Here is a 22,101-nt window from a genome sequence, read left to right as displayed (position 1 = left end):
ATTGTGTTTCATTGTGTTAATGTGTTTTGTTTTGGTTGATAGTATAACAATGACATCATGGTACGTTAAAGATCAGTGCCACGGTAATTATACTGTGACCATATTATGAACACAAAAAGATTAGCATTTTGGCGAAACCACACGGCATTAATTTTGTTTTCAAACTTCGTGTTATGTGTAATATTGATGATGATGACGTCATAATTACATCAATGTACTCACCATAAAGGATATTATTTTTTGTTTAAACTAATACCACCCTCATTGAACTCCTTGACCTTTATAAACATAATTTTGGTATGGCATTTTCCTATGCTTTATTACATAAAAAGAGGTTATGACGTCATAATGACGTAATTCAAGGTCATCCCATTCTCAGATTTTTTGGAGCATGACTTTTTTTTTAATCTGTGGGTCAAACTGATACTTTGGTGAAAAAATTGTGCTTTTGTCCGCCGTGTCACGATCTTTTCCTTAATCCACCTCACTACAAGGCTCCTTTCATTTTAGAGGGAAACAATTAGTTCCCTGAAAATGGTTCCGGTATGAACTCCAAAGGATCAGAAACGGGGTGTTACGTCCTGTCCCTACAGAGGTGAACGTGTGAGGGACAAAGTTGAGCCAATCTGGTGATAATCGTCACATTAGCACATCAGGGGTGCATCAAACTAAAACATGACAACTAGGCCTATGCGCAAAGCTGATTGTAGGCCCTCAAACTCTTATGAATATACTAATAACGTTTACTTTTGGGGGGTCATGCAGTTACTCGATCGTATGAACAACTAGCAGGGAGTCAGTTTGAAAAAGGCACGTTGTCGGTGTGGTTTTTTCAAACGGCTGGCCTAACAATAAATTGAAAGAAATCTTAAAGGAACACGTTGCCTTGGATCGGACGAGTTGGTCTGTGAAAAGCGTTTGTAACCGTTTTTTATAAAATGCGTATGGTTGGAAAGATGTTTTAAAAGTAGAATACAATGATCCACACAAACATGCCTCGAAATTGCACGGCTTTCCTTTTACCTCGTCGACTAACACAGTCGGCCATTTATGGGAGTCAAAATTTTGACTCCCATAAATGGCCGACCATGTTAGTTCGCACAGTAACAGGAAAACCACGCAATTTCGAGGCAAACTTGTGTGGATCATTGTATTCTACTTTTAAAACATCTTTCCAACCATACGCATTAATCTTTATAAAAAACGGTTACAAACAAACGCTTTTTATAGACCAACTCGTCCGATCCAAGGCAACGTGTTCCTTTAATAAGTTTAGTTGGTACAAAAATATAACCTTTTTAGAATTGGTTACTAGGGGAGTTTAGTGTGGTAGTTCCATCCAAGGATCGCACCACACAAGAACCCAAACTGCAGTTGTTTCTTAATAACAGTAGGGGTTTGTATGTCTGTGGATCGGCGTTTTGCATAGAAATAATAGCGTTAGAAAATAGTAGAAACCGCTTGTTGTTAAATAGCGCCCTCTTTTTAGTCCTAAACCATTTTTATTTCCGGGTGTGTGGCTTTTTACCAGACGCATCTGACCTGCAATCATCAATCCCGATCGTCCAGCCAGCCACACAGATTTAAAGAGTATACATGATCGCGTATTTTGGTTTGTATTCTCTTCATCTTCTTACATTTACCAGTCAACTACCATATGGTTTTATCACTGAATGTGTTTATAACTGAGCGGTTTATTCATGTAGAGCTATGCTTGTGATAAATCGGTGCGTAAAAATATCACTCCTCAGACTGATTGCCGGTTACGAGGTTCCGCTGGGCCGGCTATCTAGCCAATGCAATTGCCGTGTTCGTGTGAAATACATGTAGTACCAGTCCTTAATAAGCGTACACACTTTATGATGGGTACAATCACTGCATGCACAACGTGTGCGGTCGTAAGACATATAGGAAGTGCTTCTTCCTGATATCATTATATATTCCAAGTTTAAAAAGTGTTTCCAAAATTAAAAAGTGTTTGGTAGAAATGTGTGTTATAAATGACTTTAGTCTTATGTCACACTTCAGGATCAGTTGTAACTTGTAAAATGAAGACAAGTCCTCTGTCGACTCGAAACGGGTCAACTCGAGTTGTAGTTTGTACCCAAGTGATAGTCAACTCACACCCAAGTCAACTCGCACCCAACATATTGTACCCAAGTCAACTCCTTCTCGAGTCAACTCGTACGCAAGTCAACTCGTACCGTATAACGTACATGATTGTATGCCGAAATGGAGAATTTCCGTGCGGCGTGATTTTATTAGCGAAAGGAAATAAAAATGATGTCCACGGAGTTCACTTTATACTAATAACAATCTCACAAGTTTCATTTTTAATAATGTTAGATGTACATCTCGTTTCTGCTTTTTTTCGCAAGGATATTCAGATCCACTGTGGTTTCTTTTACCCAGCAGGCACAAAGATGGTCATAACATTAAATCAACGCTAAATCCCGACGTCGGATGACGGTCGGCTCATGGTTCTATTATCAGATTATGTGAAAGTTTGTAGGACGTCTGTTATGGACCATGATACAACGTAATTTAGGACGTAATTTTGTAGGACGTCTGTAATTTTTCCAACCACATAAAACGATGGTTAAACTATGACAATAGAATTACGTCTAGAAGCAATGTCTGGTCAATGACGCTACTATTTAGTTATAAATCTATCTAGAACGAAACGTTCATTTTCGGTTACATTTTAGTTTAGTCCTGACCATCTTGCGATGTCCATATGACATTATTAGTTTACGTTTGATTTTTGTCGCCAATCTGACGTTGTATTTTAGTCAATTTTTGGTAATCTGATGTCGCGACCATAATATGTTGCAGAAAGACGTCGTGTGCCTGCTGGGTTAGTTTAAAATGTTCTACCGTAATAAAACAAACGACTTAAAAAGGGTTCTTTTCTTTTAGATGTTTTACCGTAGTTTTCTTCCAATGTTTTAAACAGTTGGTGCTTAAAACAGAATGGACTAAAGACACACCTAAAAAGTGTCAACTTCTTATATAAAACGCACACGTTCATGTTTCCCTAGGTTATCCCATAAGAAAATTTCATGGTAAATATTTATTCAATTCATTTGTTTGCTTATGTTTCAATACAACCCAAAACACTTTGCGTAAGATCTGATTATCTTTTTCCGAATGAAAACAAAACCAAAAATTCATTCAAACAAGCCACACACAAAAAGTTCTCAAGTACTGATTAATTTTCCACACCGTAGGTATTGTGTATTCGCTTATTCTGTTCGTTACAAGCTGCAACATGAAAAAAAAACTAAGAAAACAAAATAATTGCAACAACCAATAGCTAAATGTATGATAGACAATATAAATAATTAAATTAAACTACAATATTTATCAGTACGAGTTGCCACCCAAAAATTGGGTAAAAATTTATTTGGGTACGAGTTGACTTGTGTACGAGTTGACTCGGGTACGAGTTGACTCGGGTACGAGTTGACTTGAGTATGAGCTGACTTGGGTACGAGTTGACTTGGGTACGAGATGACCCAAATTCTGTCGACCAATGTTGGTCACTTCGTACCCAAGTCACTTAATTCGTACCCAAGTCACTTCGTACCCTCTGCTCAATTGTCTGACTCTGACCTGACTGATGTGGCTGGCCTTCATTGTTTTCTTTCATTTGGATCGACACCAACAATATTTCACGGTAATCAAAACTCAACTTGCAGGAAGATCAGAATAAAAGTTCCCAAACTGTGGTATGAAAAAAAAAATGAAAAAAGGTTGGTTTCAATATTTCAACAACCGTACCCGATTCTTATATCTCGTATGACGTGACTTGGGTACGAAGTGACTTGGATCAAAATGGCTTGGGTACCAATGGATTTGGATACGAAATTGCTTGGGTACGAAGTGACTTGGTCTATGGAAACTTTTGTATGAAGTTACTTTGGTACGAAGTGACTGGGGTACAAAGTGACTTGTACGAAGTGACGGACATCCTCTGTCATGTCTGTGTCCTGGCTGAACTCTAAATTGAGTATAAAGCGATCTTGAGACAAACTACTGCTGACAGTGACAGTGATCATTAATTAGTTGTTGCACTTATTGTAGTCACTATATACTACTAGGGAGTTTATGTTTTCGTAGAGGCTTTGCGTCCTCAATTTCTACATCAGTACTAGGGATGAATCTGCATTGTGCTGAAAAAGACAACAATTGGTTGAAAACTATTAACTGTCGAAGAACCATCCGTCGTTGAAAACAAAAACTCCCTATAATTAGTGCTTTCTCTACCGTATGGTCAGTGCATGCTACATACATGTGTCTAAACTCTAGTCCTTTAAAGATAAGATCGACGTAGCATTACCATGATGACAGGCGCTGTAGAGGTTGGCGCCAAACCAAGTGAAAAGAATTTAAAAGTACATGAAAAGTTCAACATCTGAAACAGGATTGACTGGACGTGTGACATGATGAAAAATTTGACTGAGGTTGCAGTAATTCAAGTAGTTTAAAGGGAAGGTACACGTTTGGTAATAACTCAAAACAAATATTAACTTAAAAACTTACTTGGTAATGAGCATTGGAGAGACTGTTGATAGTATAAAACATTGTAGGAAACGACTCCCTCTGAAGTAACGTAGTTTTTGAGAAAGAGGTAACTTCTCACTAAAATAATAAAAGACTTCTAGCTAAAAGTCTTTTATTCCTATCTGAAAGCACACAAATTCGTCCAACAAGGGTGTTTTTTCTTTCATCATTTTCTCCCAACTTCGATGACCAATTGAGCCCAAATTTTCACAAGCTTGTTATTTTATGGTTATGATGGGATACACCAAGTGAGAACACTGGTCTTTGACAATTACCAAACGTGTACAGTGGCTTTAAGGTGATCGGAACCCTTGGTCCTCGAGACAGCATGCACAGGTTTCGACCACATTTAATTAAGTGCAATTTCGACCAATGTTGACTGGTTACCAGATTTTCTATGTTGTTTACCACTTTTGGACACTGATAAATCACCATCACCGTCTGTGTGTTATACCATGGTAACATTGCGAAGTTTTATTGGTCGAGAACCAATCACGTGATGTGATACACAATGTACAACTTGACATTTGTTATACCTCGGTAACAAATTGTGAAGTTTTGCAACAATTGTATAATGTTACATGTCTAAGGATGCGCATGATGCACAGCACAGATGGTAACTTGAGTTTTGTTAATCAGTTTGAGCATAGAGCAAGGAACAGAAGGAGTTACAACTAGTCGTCTTCAAAGGTTCCATGTGTGTTACCGCGGGCGTATAACGACCAGCGCCAATCGGCAGAAATATGTGCGGGCGCAATTCCTAACAAGGGAAGTATAAAGAACTAGGTATTATATGTCTGTGGTTGCGCCACACAAAAGTTCACAGATTGCAAGCGTCCTCAACCAACAACAAGCGGCAAGAATGATTTTAGCTATGAATAACGACATTTCAATGATTTTGGCAAACAAAAATGCAATGGGAATTACCTCTTTGTAATATTCTTATAAAACAAACATAAAATCAGTTGAATAATTACGGCTCTCTCAATCTTCTTAACCAAAATCTTCTTACGCGAAATTGTATAAAAGTAAAAAAAATAATAATTAAAAAAAAGTCATTTTATATTCCCCTTTTTCAAATTGTGTCTAATTGTGTCTACTGTTCAAATGCATATCCCCCGACAGGAAAAGCGTTTGCAAACAATCTCAATTCGTTTTCAACGGCCGGAGACCTTTCATGATAAAATAATCAATACCACAAATGTCATAATTCATCACAGGAAAGGCCGATTTGGTTGCTTCAAAATTCAGTCAAAAGCTCAAAGTCTACAGTTTCTAATGTAGCATTGTGCGCATGCAACGTAGGTGACTGCGCACGCGTTGAACTTGTGTGTTGCTACTTTACTACATGTACTCCTATAATTATAAATGGAAAACGACGTGATACCAGCGACGGCAGCGAAAGGTGGTAACACACATGAGAGCTCGCTGCGGTCGGAATGTGTACAGCCTTTTACAGGCGCTGCGGTTCACATCCATAGTGTTTCCACTGGAGGTTGATGCAGCACTAATCGGATTAATTTGAGCTTCGGGGATTAAGACTGGAGTTGTAACTCCTTCTGTTCCTTGCTCTATGGTTTGAGGGAAGAGTGACAACAAAATGCTTCCTTAAAAGAGGATGTTCCCATGGTATTCAACCAAACATTTGTTGCATGCTGTGATAGGGTTTTTAGGTTTTGTGCAATCTTTGGAGCAATGGCTCGAGTGTACAAAGCACCATGTATCTGGTCACAGCTTGCAACAGGTGTATTGTTTGATACACGTTTACTGTACATTACATGTTGTACCCTTTGTACTGTTTATCATTGTGTGTACGTTTTATACATTTGTCACTTTAGACTGTAGGGCTACACACACTACACTATGGTAGAACCTACCTTAAAGGTCAATCAACCTGTCAGTATAGTGCACTATAAGCCTGACCTGATTTTGCTTACAACTTACAAGTATGTCGGCCTACATGTACTATAATTATTTTGTTTGGAATGGATTTTATATTTTAACCTTATTAAGAGTCATCTGCTCACATACATTATGTACTCGTACTGTAGGAATATATTTCCATGATCTACAATGTAAGGATGATTTAACTTTGGTTTCCTGATATCATAATTGTAGTAAAATAAAGTACAGGTTATTAATGTACATAGTATGATTGATTTATTATAAGTGAATCAAAACATTTTTTCAAAATATCATGTCTTTACAATTAATACAATTGTAGGAGAAAAAGATGCAATACATGTATATGTTCACAACATTTTCACTCCACAAATTGGCATGCTTTGTTAGTTATGACGTGTAAGGTAAACCATGCAATTTTGAGGTATGCATGTACTTATAGTGTATTTGTTTGGATTGTTATTTTACTTTTGAAACATCTTTCGAAACATGCATTGCATTATGAAGGGTTCCAAACGCTTTTCAATAAACCAACTCGCCCGATCCAAGGCAACATGTCCCTTTAAACAGTATGTTCCGGGCTTCCCCCAAAATTTATTGGCAGCCATGAGACTATCAGTACTCTTATTCTGAAGTAGTTGTAACCTGGCCTCATAGTCACGTACTCCATAGTAAACTTGATCTTCAAATACTCATTTTCAAAATCACACAAGTTTTTCCTTTCAGGTTTGTACACTTAATATTAAGTTACAAGTGAGAGGGGTCTGAAAATGGAAACTCAATTTTTCTATAGACTTAATAATTAGCAGCCAGTAGAAGGAAAGGGGTGAGATACACTTGTTTGGGGCCAGATTTGAGTTATACAACTATCTGGGTTACAGCTTTTTCTGTTATTTTAAAGGAGTTCTAAAACAAATTTAGTTGCAAAACGTAAACATATTCAATGTTCAGAGGGCTTCATTGCGCGCACTTGAGGGGGTTGCCATGGCCCTTTTTAGGTACCTTACCATTCCGAGTCAACTTGGACAATTTGTTTTGGGCATGTGTTGATATTACTCATGAATTTCAGCCAAATCTGAGAGGTAACCTTTACCCCCACTAGTTGATTTGACACAGAATGACCCACCACTGCAGCTTGTTCAGGGGTGTACAATTTATCAACAATTTCACAAGCGTACAAACCGCCACTGGGAGGGAGTGAATTTATGCACAATGGCCCGCTTTCACTTACTGCAAAAATGTCACGCTATAAAAATAGCTTCCTGGCCCTTCTTGGATCGTTAGGTTTAGACAAGAGACATTGTTTGGGGGGGGGGGGGTTGCCTTTCGAAAATCAGACAATCTGCGTCTTCTACGCAGGATATTAGGGGATTACATAAATCACTTTCACCGGCGTACATTCTTTAATCTTCCGTGCTCGCACAAATAAACATGGTTTGTAGAATAGGTTTTTTTGTATACTTTTAAGGGGCTAGGGACGGAGTATTGACAAAATGTACGGTTTTTACTATTTGCTAAAAATGTTTTGTAAATGCCCCCTTACTGACCACAGTGAATGGCTCTCTTAGTTGGCAGTTACCTAGCCACTAGCTCTTCACCATGTTCATAGTTGAGCTAACCATGCTACTTGTAACTGTGTCAAAGTCATATTTTGAAAATTTAAATGTGAACTGTCGTTTTTTTTCTTTCTTGTTACATCTTGTGACATTGCCCTTGCACCACTCTATGTACATGTAGTTCCCCGGGGAAGTACAATTTGTAATGTGTACATACTGTACATGTACTGATGCCCTCACAGTGCATTTGTACGCGTTGTACATGGTGTATGTAAAGCTTGTACTTGTGTCACCAAGCTAAACTAATGAATCACCTATGGATTTTAACAATATGCATCCTGTTTCTGTAACGCCCATCTTTTGTTGTTACTGTTCTCGACACAGATTGCTTTTTTGACAAAGCAAAAACAAGTACGGCCCATGTAAAACTGCTTTTTAAGAAAAAAAAATATAAAAGTACATTAAATGTATTACTATATTTTAGTTTTGTTTAAAAAACTGTACCGTACTATAAAGTGCATTGTGGTTTTTGTGTTTTGAAAATTCTTCCACCTGATTTTTCAAAGACATCAGATTCATTTTGGTGGTTCCATTGTCACCGCTTTGACATACATGTCATATTAATTTTGACCGAGCAATTCAGGGTTCATTCATCATCCAATCATGTACCATTTATATTTAGCTCTGTGTAAACCATGGTAAAGCAACTGTGCCGATAGCTGTTACATTGTTTTGCCTTCAGGTCATTCCAGGTCAAATCCCCCCCTCCAAAAGGCAATTTTAAACCCTATCCTCTTCAAATGTGCTCAAATTTGGTTTTTGAGGTAATCCTGGCTCAACAAGCTCAAACTTTAACTCCATCTGATAAACTTGTTTTGTGCTATGGCAAGCTCTTTCTCGCTGATTTCAGTCAAAATGCGCCTGACTGCGGATATTCAATTGACCATTAATCAGTAACCATTGGGTCAAATTTCATTATAAGCATTCCAAATCTGCCAACTTTTTTTGTGGGAACATAATTAGGTGTAATATGTTCCTACAAAAAAAATAATGGCAGATTTGGAAAGCTATTTGACCGAAATCATTGAGAAAGAGCATGCTGTAGCGTGAAAACGGTTTATCGGATGGAGCTAAAATTTGAAATTTGAGCTTGTTGAGCCAGGATTTCACCTTAAACTAAATTTGTGTAAATTTGAAGAGGGTGTGGTTAAACCCATTGGGTGATTTGACAAGGAATGACCCCTTCCTCAAATGTCCTGTCATGTTAAATAAACCAACTAGCACATAAACTTGTTTTGGTCATGCAAGCTGAAACTATCAAACTTGACGAACAAACACAGAATTTTGTATGATTTAGGACCAGGAAATAATTGATTTTAACTTTTCATTCAAACTTGTCAGTAATGATGAAATGTTGTATCTGGTTGTTGTCTTATAGTTTGAGCCACTAGCATTTGATTACTAGACAAGATGGAGGAAAGTCCACCAGCTCCCCCAATGCGTTACACTAGTAACAGCGGCGGTACACTGAAAGCAGACTCATCTGGTCCAGGTTATAAACCTCTTCCTAATACACCTACAGATGATGAGAAAAAGAAGAGGAAGCTTAAGATGCCATGGCAAGGAAGCAAGAGTGAAGATAAACGTAAGTTTAAGTGAACGCCCCCCCCACCCCCAGGCCCCACCCCCATACTAAAATAAAACAAAACATGTTTTGGCCACCTCCTTTTTTTTCTTTTTATTAATTTTTTTTTTTTTAAATAGCCCAGCCGGTTGTCTTTAAAATTGTGTCAGGCGGCCATTTAAAAAAAAAAAAAAAAAAAAACTCCTTGCTTTTTTCAAAAGATGGTTTTTAAAACATGCTTTTAAATTTTTTGTTGGCCTAAACATTTGTCTGGTTGAGGAGTCCCGGGTTTGAATTAAATCACAATTGGGAACAGTCTGAACACTGTATAGAACATGTAGGCCTATCTGACTGCACACATTAAAAATAACCAAACTCATTGGGGTCGGTTACATTTTGTAAATTGTGTAAAATACCAGACAATTACTTTTGGATCAACAGTCATGTGATCACTGTGTGTGTCTTTCTTCAGCTCTCTCTCTCTTTTGAGCATTAAGAGATCTTTCTCATTTGATTTTGGCCATTCTACAATTATTTGGTCACACTACATTGTTTGTCATTACCCGGACATTGTTAAACTTTACTTTAAAAAAACATGAATAAGCCTCTTTGAGATATGGTGGACGTGATACTGTGTGAGTGTATTATTTAGTTCGGGTGTTTACATAAAAATTTACCCAAACCTTATGTTGCAGCATTGTGTTTGCCATATCTCAAAATGGCTAATAAACAGATCACAAGCCACCAAGTCATTGGCTGAATGTAACCATGTTATGCTTCCGCATACAGTGTGTTGTTCGTTTGCTGTAACATAATACAACCATGCTTATATTGAAAACAGTGCCATCCTTCTGCATCTGAATACATACATTAAAAATGCAGATTTATATAGAATATAAAAGCTACTTATAAGGATACATATTGAGTGTCTTAGACAGTCACTTGTACCCATTGAGGGACAAGGCAGGAAATGACAAGGAAGTTTCGGTTTGTCCTTCAAGTATCCCTCATAAAAGAGATCTCAGGTTTACAAAATGGTCAATTAGTCATGACATGTCCATCAATCACAGATGATGTAGACCTGTTGTAGGCATTTTTATACAATGTATGCTTGTAGTCTGACAAGAGTAGTAAAGCGCTGTTCATACATGTACTTCCTGCGAATGCGAATGCAAATGCAAATGCGAACGCAAGTGCGATACAAATTTTCAGGTCACAGACTCACAAGAAATATTTTGCACCAGTTGAACTGTGTTTAACTCCTGCGAAACAGTGACGTCAAACATTTAATTCGCATTTGCAGGAATCAGGCCTATGAACCGGGCTTAACGTGAACTTCTGTGTCAAAAGTGCAAAACCAAATATTTTTTCACATACTTTGCTTGATAAAGTACGTGTCAGTGTACATAAATGTGTCATGATATTTTGCATAGACATGGTAGAGTGTGATGAATGCCTGCACATATGAGAAACTCATTCCTGTGGAGATGATCGCTGATGTGTATAGTTCCTGCTTTAAGGCGTTAGAGCTTTGGCTACATGTACATGTACATGTACGTGTACGTTAGATTACCCCAGTCACTCAAGCAGGGAGGCTATAAGGCCATTAAATGTATGTTTCATACACCTATGATAACAATCACAGATAACAAAATATCAATATGTGCTTCACACAAAGTATTTACTCAACTATTTTAATATATTCACATTTACTTGCAGATTTCATGTACTGTCTATGGTATGACTGTGTACACATGTACCATGTACACTTAACGTGTAATATGTGTCTGCTTAATATGTACACTTTTGTGTAGTTTCTAACCCTAACCCTGCTTCATCCATGCCCCCCTCCCCAAACCTAAACAACTTGTTTATTTATGCTTTACAATAAATGACTTAAAAATGTCTGCCATCAAAATAATGTCATAGATTTTCATAAAACACATTTGTGACCCGCTACGTGAAAATGAGTCAGATGTCGCCCAATGCATTATTAAGTTATGGACAGTTTAATGTGGAAAATATTTAAAAATTTTTTTTTTTTTTTTTTACTTTTTAAGATCTATATTTGCATGGTTAACCTTTAGAACACTTACTTTTAGGCAATAAAGCTATGAATAAAGCAATTTTGTGATCATACTTACATCTAATTTGTATCCTTTTGCGCGAAACGGTAGTTTAAAACATCACTTTACTTGTAGTTCGTTTTTCAGAAAAAATGATGCATTGGCCAATTTCAAATGGGAGTAACTCAGCAACGCAACACTCCCCAAAGCTTAGACATATACCGAATTACTGCTGTTGGTTTGTTCTTTCCAGCCATGCATATAACTCAATCCTTGAAATTGTCAACATCTGACTCATTTTCACGTAGCGGGTCACATTTTAAAAGTTGGGAAGTAAGGAAACTTAACAAGCTGAAAATCTCCCTAAAGCCCCATGAGATGCACAATTAGAAAAATCTATTTGACAATGTTCCAATGAACTTAAGTTTCCACTATATGTACATTGTACATTGTAGTTTTCACATCAGAGGCATCCAGCAAACATTAGTCCAGCAGACATGGCAGAGACAACCATCGACCAACAACAGGCGTAATAAACTCACAGTACAAACACCAATGCAGACAGTAAAGACATCGTCAAGCACCTGGGCCCAATTTCATGGCTCTGCCGAATTCTGCGATAACAAACACCATTCTCTCCTTACTTGCAAACGACACATTTCTGCGTTACAAGCGTAGAATTGCCTACATGGAGTTTACACACACACTAAGTTAAAATTCCCTGATAACAACCCATGAAATATGGTTGATGTTAGCACAGAATTCCCTGCTTCCGCAAGCACTGATTCTTTGTTAAATGTTAAGCAGAACCATGAATTATTTCTTGTGGTTTGAAATTGTACTGAAGTAAGTATTTTTATATTTCGTAATGTCTTTCTGTAATTTTAAAAAATAGTATATATATTTTCTTATGCCCTGTAATTTTACACGCATTTCAGCCTCTGGCTGCCAAGTTTGATTGTTTTTAATAAACCAATTTAATAATAATGACGATGATTAGAATACAGCCAGCTCTGTGTTGTAGTCACTGTGTGGATATTCCTTTGTTTTGAACGATGGTGGAAAATCCTATTCTTCAGAACTGTAAATAACACTGTGTCGACATTTGTAATTTCACAGAGTGTTTAAAGTCTGACATAAATGGACTCCTTTTGTTCTCAGGTCTGCACTTCATACACATTTGTATGAGCATTAACAAACACTAGTTCAATAGCATTATTGAGATATGGTCAACACAACAGCAGCTCACTGTTTTGTTTGGACGTACATGTATGCAGACAAATTAATACCCAAACCTTCTTGTTCCCTAGGAATATTATCCATCATACCTCAAAATGGCTTAGATGCAGAATAAACCAACCCGCTCTTTTCAGACTCAGAGCTTCACCAAAGCAAAATGTTTATACTTTGTGTACCCAGAAGAAAATTAAAATGATATGAATTTTCCAGGAAATCCCAGAAATAAGTCTTAAACAATACAAATTTGAATTTTCCATTCTTTTTTTTTCAGCTTCTAAACAAAGGCCTGAGATCTCCTACCCAACAAGTTTTGAGCACACTGTCCATGTTGGATTCGACAGTATCACTGGAGAATTCACGGTGAGAAAAATAATAAGAAAAATAAAACACAGCATTTATTGGTGCACTTAATAAAGTTGTTTCTAAGTGCACATTGGATATTTTACTGCAAGGTTTCTGGGACTGCGTTTGAATTAAAGACACGGGACACTATTGATAATTGTCAAACACAAGTCTTCTCCATTGATGTATCTCAACACGCATAAAATAACAAACCTGTGAAAGTTTGAGCTCAATTGGTCGTCGAAGTTGCGAGATAACTATGAAAGAAAAAACACCCTTGTCACACGAAGTTGTGTGCTTTCAGATGCTTGATTTTGAGGTCTCAAAATCAAATTCGTGGAAAATTACTTCTTTCTCAAAAACTACGTCTCTTCAGAGGGAGCTGTTTCTCACAACGTTTTATACCATCAACCTCTCCCCATTACTTGTTACCAAGTGATGTTTTATGCTAATAATTATTTTGAGTAATTACCAATAGAGTCCATTGGGGCAAATCCACACTCTGCTTATCAGAATCACCATGGCAAGAAAGTACGACAGTTAGTTTGGGCCAATTTGTTGACTGAAGTGAAATGTCAAATTTTTCTAAATGCTTGTTGTACAATAAACTGAAGAGTTTTTTTTTAAAGAGATTTTAAGAGCTAGACGACTTATTTTTCAGCACTTAATCAACAAGCCAGATTTCATACAAAACTATATGCTATCGTTTTGGTTATCTTTGCTGGAAACACTGGATTTGCTGAAATATTCACAGGTTTCATGTATCATTAACCTCATCTGTTTTACGTTTGTTTAAATGTTTCAAATGAACTTTTTTTTTTCGACAATGATGTAAAGCATAACTTTGTGCACAATGGTGGCAGATACTATGAGGTCATGGATGCAAGACAGTTTGGAAGACTTTACTCACACTTAAACCTACATTCATAAATACCTCAGACAGTTTCGCTATTCCTATTGGTGGAGAGCGCGTCATGTGGGTGTGTATAAACCTTTGTTTATGACCAGTAAAAAGTGTTAATTCATTCTTTATTCCTATTGGTCGAGAGCAATGGCTGAAACAATTGTGCCACATCACGCGCACAGCATTCCCTTATAAGGAGTTGTTTACCCGAGGGCGGCGGAGGGCTTTACCATTTCATAGGTGGAGGGGTGTTGTGTTGAAAGAAATCATTTAACAATTATAATTTTTGCATTTATTTTACTTTTTGACCAAAAAGTGATGATGTTTTTGACCAAAAAGGTATTTATGAATGGGAATCAAAGTGTGTTGAGTCGGTTTTCAACTAGTGGTTTAAACCCGCCGAGGCCTGGTTCTTTATAATTTACTCCACTAGTTGAAAACCTGTTCACCACACATTGATTCTCTTATGCACATAAAAAGCACCATCCTTTGCATTGGTAGTAGTGATCAAACCTTACATGGTTAACATGTAACTTTCCTTTGTCTTGACCCAAATTGTAATCCACTTTGAAATGTCTTTTTGGTGTTGACAGGGTATGCCAGAGCACTGGGCTAAGCTGTTGATGTCATCGCAGATTACCAAGACAGAACAAAAGAAGAATCCACAGGCTGTACTGGATGCACTCAAATTCTATGATGATAGTAACACTAACAGGAATGAGAAGTTTATGACACAACAGAAAGTCATTCTTAGTAAGTATTAGACTATTGCAACTCTCTTCTAAGACTACACGAAAAGTGTAAAATCACGCAGCAAGATTAATTTTCTCTGTCAACTGCTTTGCGGATGCTACTTGTACTTCTTTAATTTGCTTACTTTGTATCAACCAGGCCATGCAGGCAGAGGTGGGACTCCGATCCTCTGATGATAAACTTCTTCTGTCTATTCCTACTGGTTCAAAATCTCCCGGGGAAAGATCCTTTGTAATAACACCCCTTACAAAAATTCTGCCTTTTCTTTGGTTAAGAGCGCGCCACATGATATGACTTCCATGTAGTTATACTAGAAACCCGGGTGGCCGTGTGATAGCCGTTTGCCATGTAATACTGGACTATTAAATGGTGCTGCGCCAAACAGTTGTGCACACTTCGTAGCTGAAATGTGTGTTTGACTGTTACATGTACGAGGATGATAAATAGTCTGTTGGGGTTTTATAAAACAAATATTTACTGCTTTTACTCGTGTTTCTGTTAAACTTGCACTTGAAGCAGTCAGTATTTGTATAATATTCAATAGCTGGTCCCTTACTGTGGAATTCTTTCCTCATCAATATCAGGAATGCTCCTTCTATCACTATTTCAGGAGACATCTCGTAACTTCTGTCTTTGTACTTTGTTTCTTGTCCTGATCTTTTTGCAAAGGCGCTACGTATACCTATTATTGTTATTATTATTATTTGTTATACTTAAAAGTATGGGCTGCTGGTTGATGTCTGAGAACAGCAATAGACCCTGTCAATCCTTACTGTTTTAAATAATGTCAACTTGTTGGAAGTTGTGCTCTGTTGTTAGATGAAAAATGCATTTAAACATGAAGCATGCACCACTACACAAAAACTGACATGAGCTTGTTCTCCTTTGTCTTCTATAAATTAGGCAAAGGTTCATCATTGGAGGAAACATTTGAGCAAACTTCAATTAATTCTGTAAGTATTTTAGAGAAAACTTGAATTGTAATAAAGCCCTGCCATAATAAGTTAGGTTTCAGAGTGTGTGAGCTTTGAATTTAGTTTGGAAACACTGGCATATCATAAAGGTGTAGACAGGGCTTGAATCTGGACGTAAAATTCACAAGAACACATGCCTTGTTTCTCAAAATGTTAACTTGATCAGAATTGTTTTTACAATACCAACATGAAAATGACATACAGGAAATGTGCTGACACAGTTAACATACATTTAACTTTTTTATTTGAACAAGCAGTAAGACCTATAAAGTGAAGATTTTATTTCATTTGTTTTTATTATCTAAAAGGTCACTAAAGGCAATTTCATATTTGTAATGATCAAAAGGTCATTAAATGAAAAAGGCATTTTAAGTTTAAACATAAAATAGATCAAAATCAACAAATAAATGTTTGATTTAGAAAATAAATTGTTTTTGCCAAACAATGACTTTGAAGACCACTTTTGATCATTGAAACCCATATCCACAGCTTCAAAATACGCACAATGAATTTATGAAATCCATACAAACTGCTCTAATGACCTTATTGTTTTGAGCAGTCAACATGTACTTCATTACTACATATGATAGAGTGAAAGGTATTCTATCAGACTCAAAGTCAACATTTGAACAGGATATTACACAGAGTAAGGTATTCTTATCCAATTGAAAAAATACAAGACTGCCAGACTTTTTCAGTCATTAGTTTACTGGCCCAACACTAGAACTACTGACCTTGGGCCTGTGGTCCAGTGTAAAATTCAAACCCTGGTTAACAAACCTCCTAAATGATGTGTAGGCTTCTTTTTGTTGCATTCAGCCCCAAAAGGTCATATTTTGGAATAAAATTCCAATTAACCCAGTTGTTAATGATAAGAAGTAATGTTTGTATCAATTGGTAATATACACTGTTGGCAATTCTGGTACTTTATATGAGATGGAATTTACTTCCTTCATTATGCAAAATTGTCATACATGTACATTGAGAAATCCAATAAGTACAATGTACATGTATGTGCTCTTAAGCAGTGAGTTTGCTGATTAACAAATAGTTGACTTTAAATGCAATGAGGAGTTTGGGGTTAATAAAAAACGTCATGCCAAACATTTCTTTGCTATGTATGGTGACAAATATGTTCTCAATCTGTTGTAATCTTCTGCTGGAGGGACCAATAAGGTCAGGGAGATATGTGTAGGCAAATGTTGGTGTATTTCAGAATGGATACTGATTTAAACAGTTTCTATGGCACTTTTGATCAAATGAACATGTACAAATGTTTGCAGCATGATTTGTTGTGTCCAATCTTTCCTGGATGAACCAAGTCGTTTAAAGGGTATTTTGAATGGTCATTCATAGACCATGACATAGGAAGGCATTTATCAAATTGTATACTTTCTTTAAAACTTCCAGAAACATCCTAATACTCCTAAATCACCATATACTGAGGAAGATGATGAAGATGATGATGCCCCACCAGCTATTGCACCAAGACCTGAACACACAAAATCAAAAGTAAGTCAGTCCATTATACTCCCATCAGCTATTGCACCAAGACCTGAACATACAAAATCAAAAGTAAGTCAGTCCATTATACTCCCATCAGCTATTGCACCAAGACCTGAACATACAAAATCAAAAGTAAGTCAGTCCAATATACTCCCATCAGCTATTGCACCAAGACCTGAACATACAAAATCAAAAGTAAGTCAGTCCATTATACTCCCATCAGCTATTGCACCAAGACCTGAACATACAAAATCAAAAGTAAGTCAGTCCAATATACTCCCATCAGCTATTGCACCAAGACCTGAACATACAAAATCAAAAGTAAGTCAGTCCATTATACTCCCATCAGCTATTGCACCAAGACCTGAACATACAAAATCAAAAGTAAGTCAGTCCAATATACTCCCATCAGCTATTGCACCAAGACCTGAACATACAAAATCAAAAGTAAGTCAGTCCATTATACTCCCATCAGCTATTGCACCAAGACCTGAACATACAAAATCAAAAGTAAGTCAGTCCAATATACTCCCATCAGCTATTGCACCAAGACCTGAACATACAAAATCAAAAGTAAGTCAGTCCATTATACTCCCATCAGCTATTGCACCAAGACCTGAACATACAAAATCAAAAGTAAGTCAGTCCAATATACTCCCATCAGCTATTGCACCAAGACCTGAACATACAAAATCAAAAGTAAGTCAGTCCATTATACTCCCATCAGCTATTGCACCAAGACCTGAACATACAAAATCAAAAGTAAGTCAGTCCATTATACTCCCATCAGCTATTGCACCAAGACCTGAACAAACCAAATCTAAAGTTTTGTAAGAAAGTTTGTCAGATCTTTTAATCCTTTCCTTGCTACACCTATTATTCATATGGTTTCTATATTCATGTGTCGTCTAAAGCAGATAAGAAGATGTTAAGTCAGTCGTACAATGTCCTCTGCTATAGTAACCTTTTACAACCTATTTAATATAAATGTTACTGAATTCCATTGCATTGTAGTATTACTCAAGGATTGAACCACCTGCCGAGCCTAGCCCTCCACCAATCACCCCACCCCCTCCTGCTGCTTCAACTAATACTGAAACCAGCGTACAGAGGCCTCGGGACAGACAAAAGAAAAAGAAGATGAGCGATGAAGAAATTCTTGAAAGACTTAGTAAGTACATGTAGTCTCTGTGTTATTCATGGAAAATGCATTGATTGCTTCAAGTGGAGTTGGTAGTCGCTAGGTTGTGTTTAAACGGATCTTCTTGTACATTTATACTGTAAAATAAAACCTTTATTTCTTGCAGGGTAATTCTACTTGTTATCATTTGTCTTCAAATAAAACTTGCATCTTACATGTTGTGTAGTTTAAACAAGCTTTAACAAACCAACCATATAGACGAACGTACCGACCAAAGAACTAAATCACTGCCATGCTGATACCCGCTAGTATGCACATAGAGCAAGGAACAGAAGGAGTTACAACTAGTCGTCTTCAAAGGTTCCATGTGTGTTAACGCGGGCGTATAACGACCAGCGCTAATCGGCAGAAACATCTGTGGGCACATTTCCTAACGAGCTAAGTATAAAGAACTAGCTATCCAGTTACACCACAGAAAAATACACAGATTGCATTGCGTTCAAGCGTCCTTCTCAACCAACGACATATAGCAAGGATGATTTTAGCTATGAATAACGACATTTCAATGATTTTGGCAAACAAAAATGCAATAGGAGTTACCTCTTTGTAGTATCTTATTAAACAAACACAAAATCAGTTGAATAATTATGGCTCTCTCAATCTTCTTAACCAAAAATATCCTACGCCAAATTGTATTAAAAAATTAAAAAAAAAGCCTTTTATATTCCCCTTTTTCAGTTTGTGTCTAATTGTGTCTACCGTTCAAATGCATATCCCCCGACAGGAAAAGTGTTTGCAAACAATCTCAATTGGTTGTCAACGGCCGGAGACCACCGACATTCTTTTCATGATAAAACAGTCAATACCACATATTTCATAATTTTCACGATCAGCAAAACCTAACAAATGTCATAATTCATCACAGGAAAGGCCGATTTGTTTGCTTCAAAATTCAGTCAAAAGTTCAAAGTCTACAGTTTCTAATGGAGAATTGTGCGCATGCAACGTAGGTGAAATTGTTTACTGCGCACGCGTTGAGCTTGTGTGTTGCTACTTTACCACTCCAATAACTATGAATGGAAAACGACGTGATACCAGCGACGGCAGCGAAAGGCGGTAACACACATGAGAGCTCACTGCAGTCGGAATGTGTCACAGCCTTTTACAGGCGCTGTGGTTCACATCCATAGTGTTTCCACTGGAGGTTGATGCAGCACTAATCGGATTAATTTGGGCTTCGGGGATTAAGACTGGAGTTGTAACTCCTTCTGTTCCTTGCTCTATGGTATGTACATGTACAATAGTACATGTACATGTAACATTAAATATGTTGGGCGCAATCTTTGAAAAGATGGACTCTTGAAATTCGCGTAAGGTGCTGTTTTTTATGGCACAAATTTTGTATTGAGTTACAAAATGTTTAAACGAGCTTACAAAAAAAGCCATCTTCAAACATTGCCCAAAGCGCCCTCTGGCATTCGCTGTCTATTGTAAAATGTGTGTGTCTGAGCAATAAAATTATAGAACTATGTTTTTAGAAAAAATCTTTAGAAAAAAGCAAAAATGAAAAAATATCCATCTCAGCTTGTTCAATTTCAGCTGTTTTGTCCCTTGTTTAAAAGCTTTTTTGGCAGTTATTTTTATATATTTTTTATCATACACTTTTTGGTCTTTGTTTAGTGTATTTAATTACTTTATGAAACCCTGCATTAAGCACTATATAAATGCATGTTATTATTATTATTATTATTATTATTATTATTATTATTTTACTGGAAGAAAATATTGTTGTGTGTATTTAGTTTTTGTACGTATGTTCTCTTGCAGGGCAAATTGTGAGCGTTGGAGACCCTAAGAAGAGATACACCAAATTGGAGAAGATTGGCCAGGGTGCGTCTGGTGTTGTGTATACTGCAATAGAAATTGGAACTGGTCAAGAGGTAAATATTGTGTACAGTCATTATTAAATGGACATTGGTCGCAGGTCTCAGGTCCTTAAAGCAGGGGTGTGATTTCTCTGTTTTTAATCATCAACCCCCCCCCCCCCACCCAAAAAAAAAAAACAACAACAACAACACACCAAACCCATATGGAACATCCTCGATTGCAGAGTAGGGCTTTCAAACCCATAGATAAATGTATGTATGTTGGCTTTGTACATTTACCTGCAAGCTTTGATGCTTTGCGCTCATAAGTTAGCTTTTTTTCAACATTCTATCACATCCCTGTTAAAGGCAGTAAATTATCAAGTCATTCACCCTTTCAAGACCATTCATAAATACCTGGGACAGTTTATCCATTCTGATTGGCCGGTATAGGAGATCATGCTTCTTGTACACTGGACTGAATCAATCAAATCTATGTTGTATTTTTTTAAGGTTGCCATTAAGCAGATGAATCTACAGCAGCAACCCAAGAAAGAGTTGATTATTAATGAGATTCTAGTCATGCGAGAGAACAAGAACCCAAACATTGTCAACTACCTGGACAGCTACCTTATTGGGGGTGAACTCTGGGTAAGATTTGTTATTATTAATCAACCCAGCAACCAAAAGCATGTCCTGGGACTCAAGGCTGAGTGAGTGAGGCCTGGTTCATACATTCTGCAAATGCAAATGCTATGTGAATTTTGGCGTCAAAATTCACAACAAACAAATTTGGAAGAGTTGAGCTGTCCGAAATATTTGAAGCAAAAACTGAGCTATGACACCAAATTAACAGGAAGTATGAACTGGGCTTAAATTCACTGAACTCAACCAGGACCCAAGTTTGAATAGTTCTACCTACCAGCCTACTTATCACAGACTTATGTGCTTATGGTCACCCATCCCCAGCTGTTTGTTATACACCTCGGTAACAAATAGTGAAGTTTTATTGGTGTGATACAAAGACGCATGTTCCATGGCTGCCCAGCGTGGAGGATAAAATGAGGTTTGTTAACCGGTTTACATTGCCGTTAACGTTCCCACTGTTGGTTGATTTTCAGCGCTTTGTACAAAACAGCCAAGGTTCAATGGAACAGTGAAGAATTGTTTCTTTGAACAACTGTTCATCTACTTTTTAAACAATGCATACTCTGTCGTAATAAGGCACAAAAAAAAAATATGTTGGATTGCCCTTTCACCCAATTTTTTGCTTGGGTCGGTCGGTCGGGATATTTATTTATTTTTATTTTTTTGAGAGATGTCAATGAATGCCCAAAACTGCATAAACATTTCATGAAAGATCTGGTAGTCAAACAAGCAAGGTATTTTATCTTATACATCTCGCTTCAAGCGCTCTTTTTGTGTCTTTAATTTTGCAGAGTCCTTCAAAAACTATTTCCGAGAGTCATTTCATTCACCATGTTTTTCGTCCATTCAATAAACGAGCGATACCATATAAGGGCATTATTGGCAACAGCGCCCTCTGTTGTTCAATGGATTGTTAGACTGGTTCCTAGTGAAATCGTGACGTCAGATAAACGGGCGTGCGGTTCGATATGTGTGAGAGGAAAATCGATCTCCGTTGCGCTTTTGGGTGAACGTT

The 22,101-nt window shown here is 37.2% G+C and overlaps 1 protein-coding gene across 1 annotated transcript in view; it reads left to right on the top strand.

Annotated features, from left to right (window-relative positions):
- Nucleotides 1–1,497: 1,497 nt before the first annotated feature.
- Nucleotides 1,498–22,101, top strand: part of LOC139945010 (serine/threonine-protein kinase PAK 3-like) — a 30,876-nt gene continuing 10,272 nt past the window's right edge. Inside the window, exons 1-9 of the mRNA XM_071942238.1 lie at nucleotides 1,498–1,612; nucleotides 9,463–9,669; nucleotides 13,225–13,313; nucleotides 14,793–14,952; nucleotides 15,856–15,905; nucleotides 17,337–17,438; nucleotides 18,447–18,603; nucleotides 20,401–20,513; nucleotides 20,952–21,089. Coding sequence (XP_071798339.1) covers nucleotides 9,495–9,669; nucleotides 13,225–13,313; nucleotides 14,793–14,952; nucleotides 15,856–15,905; nucleotides 17,337–17,438; nucleotides 18,447–18,603; nucleotides 20,401–20,513; nucleotides 20,952–21,089 — 984 coding nt within the window. The 5' untranslated portion in view covers nucleotides 1,498–1,612; nucleotides 9,463–9,494. The remainder of the gene's footprint in view (nucleotides 1,613–9,462; nucleotides 9,670–13,224; nucleotides 13,314–14,792; nucleotides 14,953–15,855; nucleotides 15,906–17,336; nucleotides 17,439–18,446; nucleotides 18,604–20,400; nucleotides 20,514–20,951; nucleotides 21,090–22,101) is intronic.

This window comes from Asterias amurensis, chromosome 12, assembly GCF_032118995.1.
Source record: "Asterias amurensis chromosome 12, ASM3211899v1".
Classification (NCBI taxonomy): Eukaryota; Metazoa; Echinodermata; class Asteroidea; order Forcipulatida; family Asteriidae; genus Asterias; species Asterias amurensis.
Note: the sequence above shows the minus strand (reverse complement) of the source record. Positions and strands in the feature narration are given on the sequence as shown.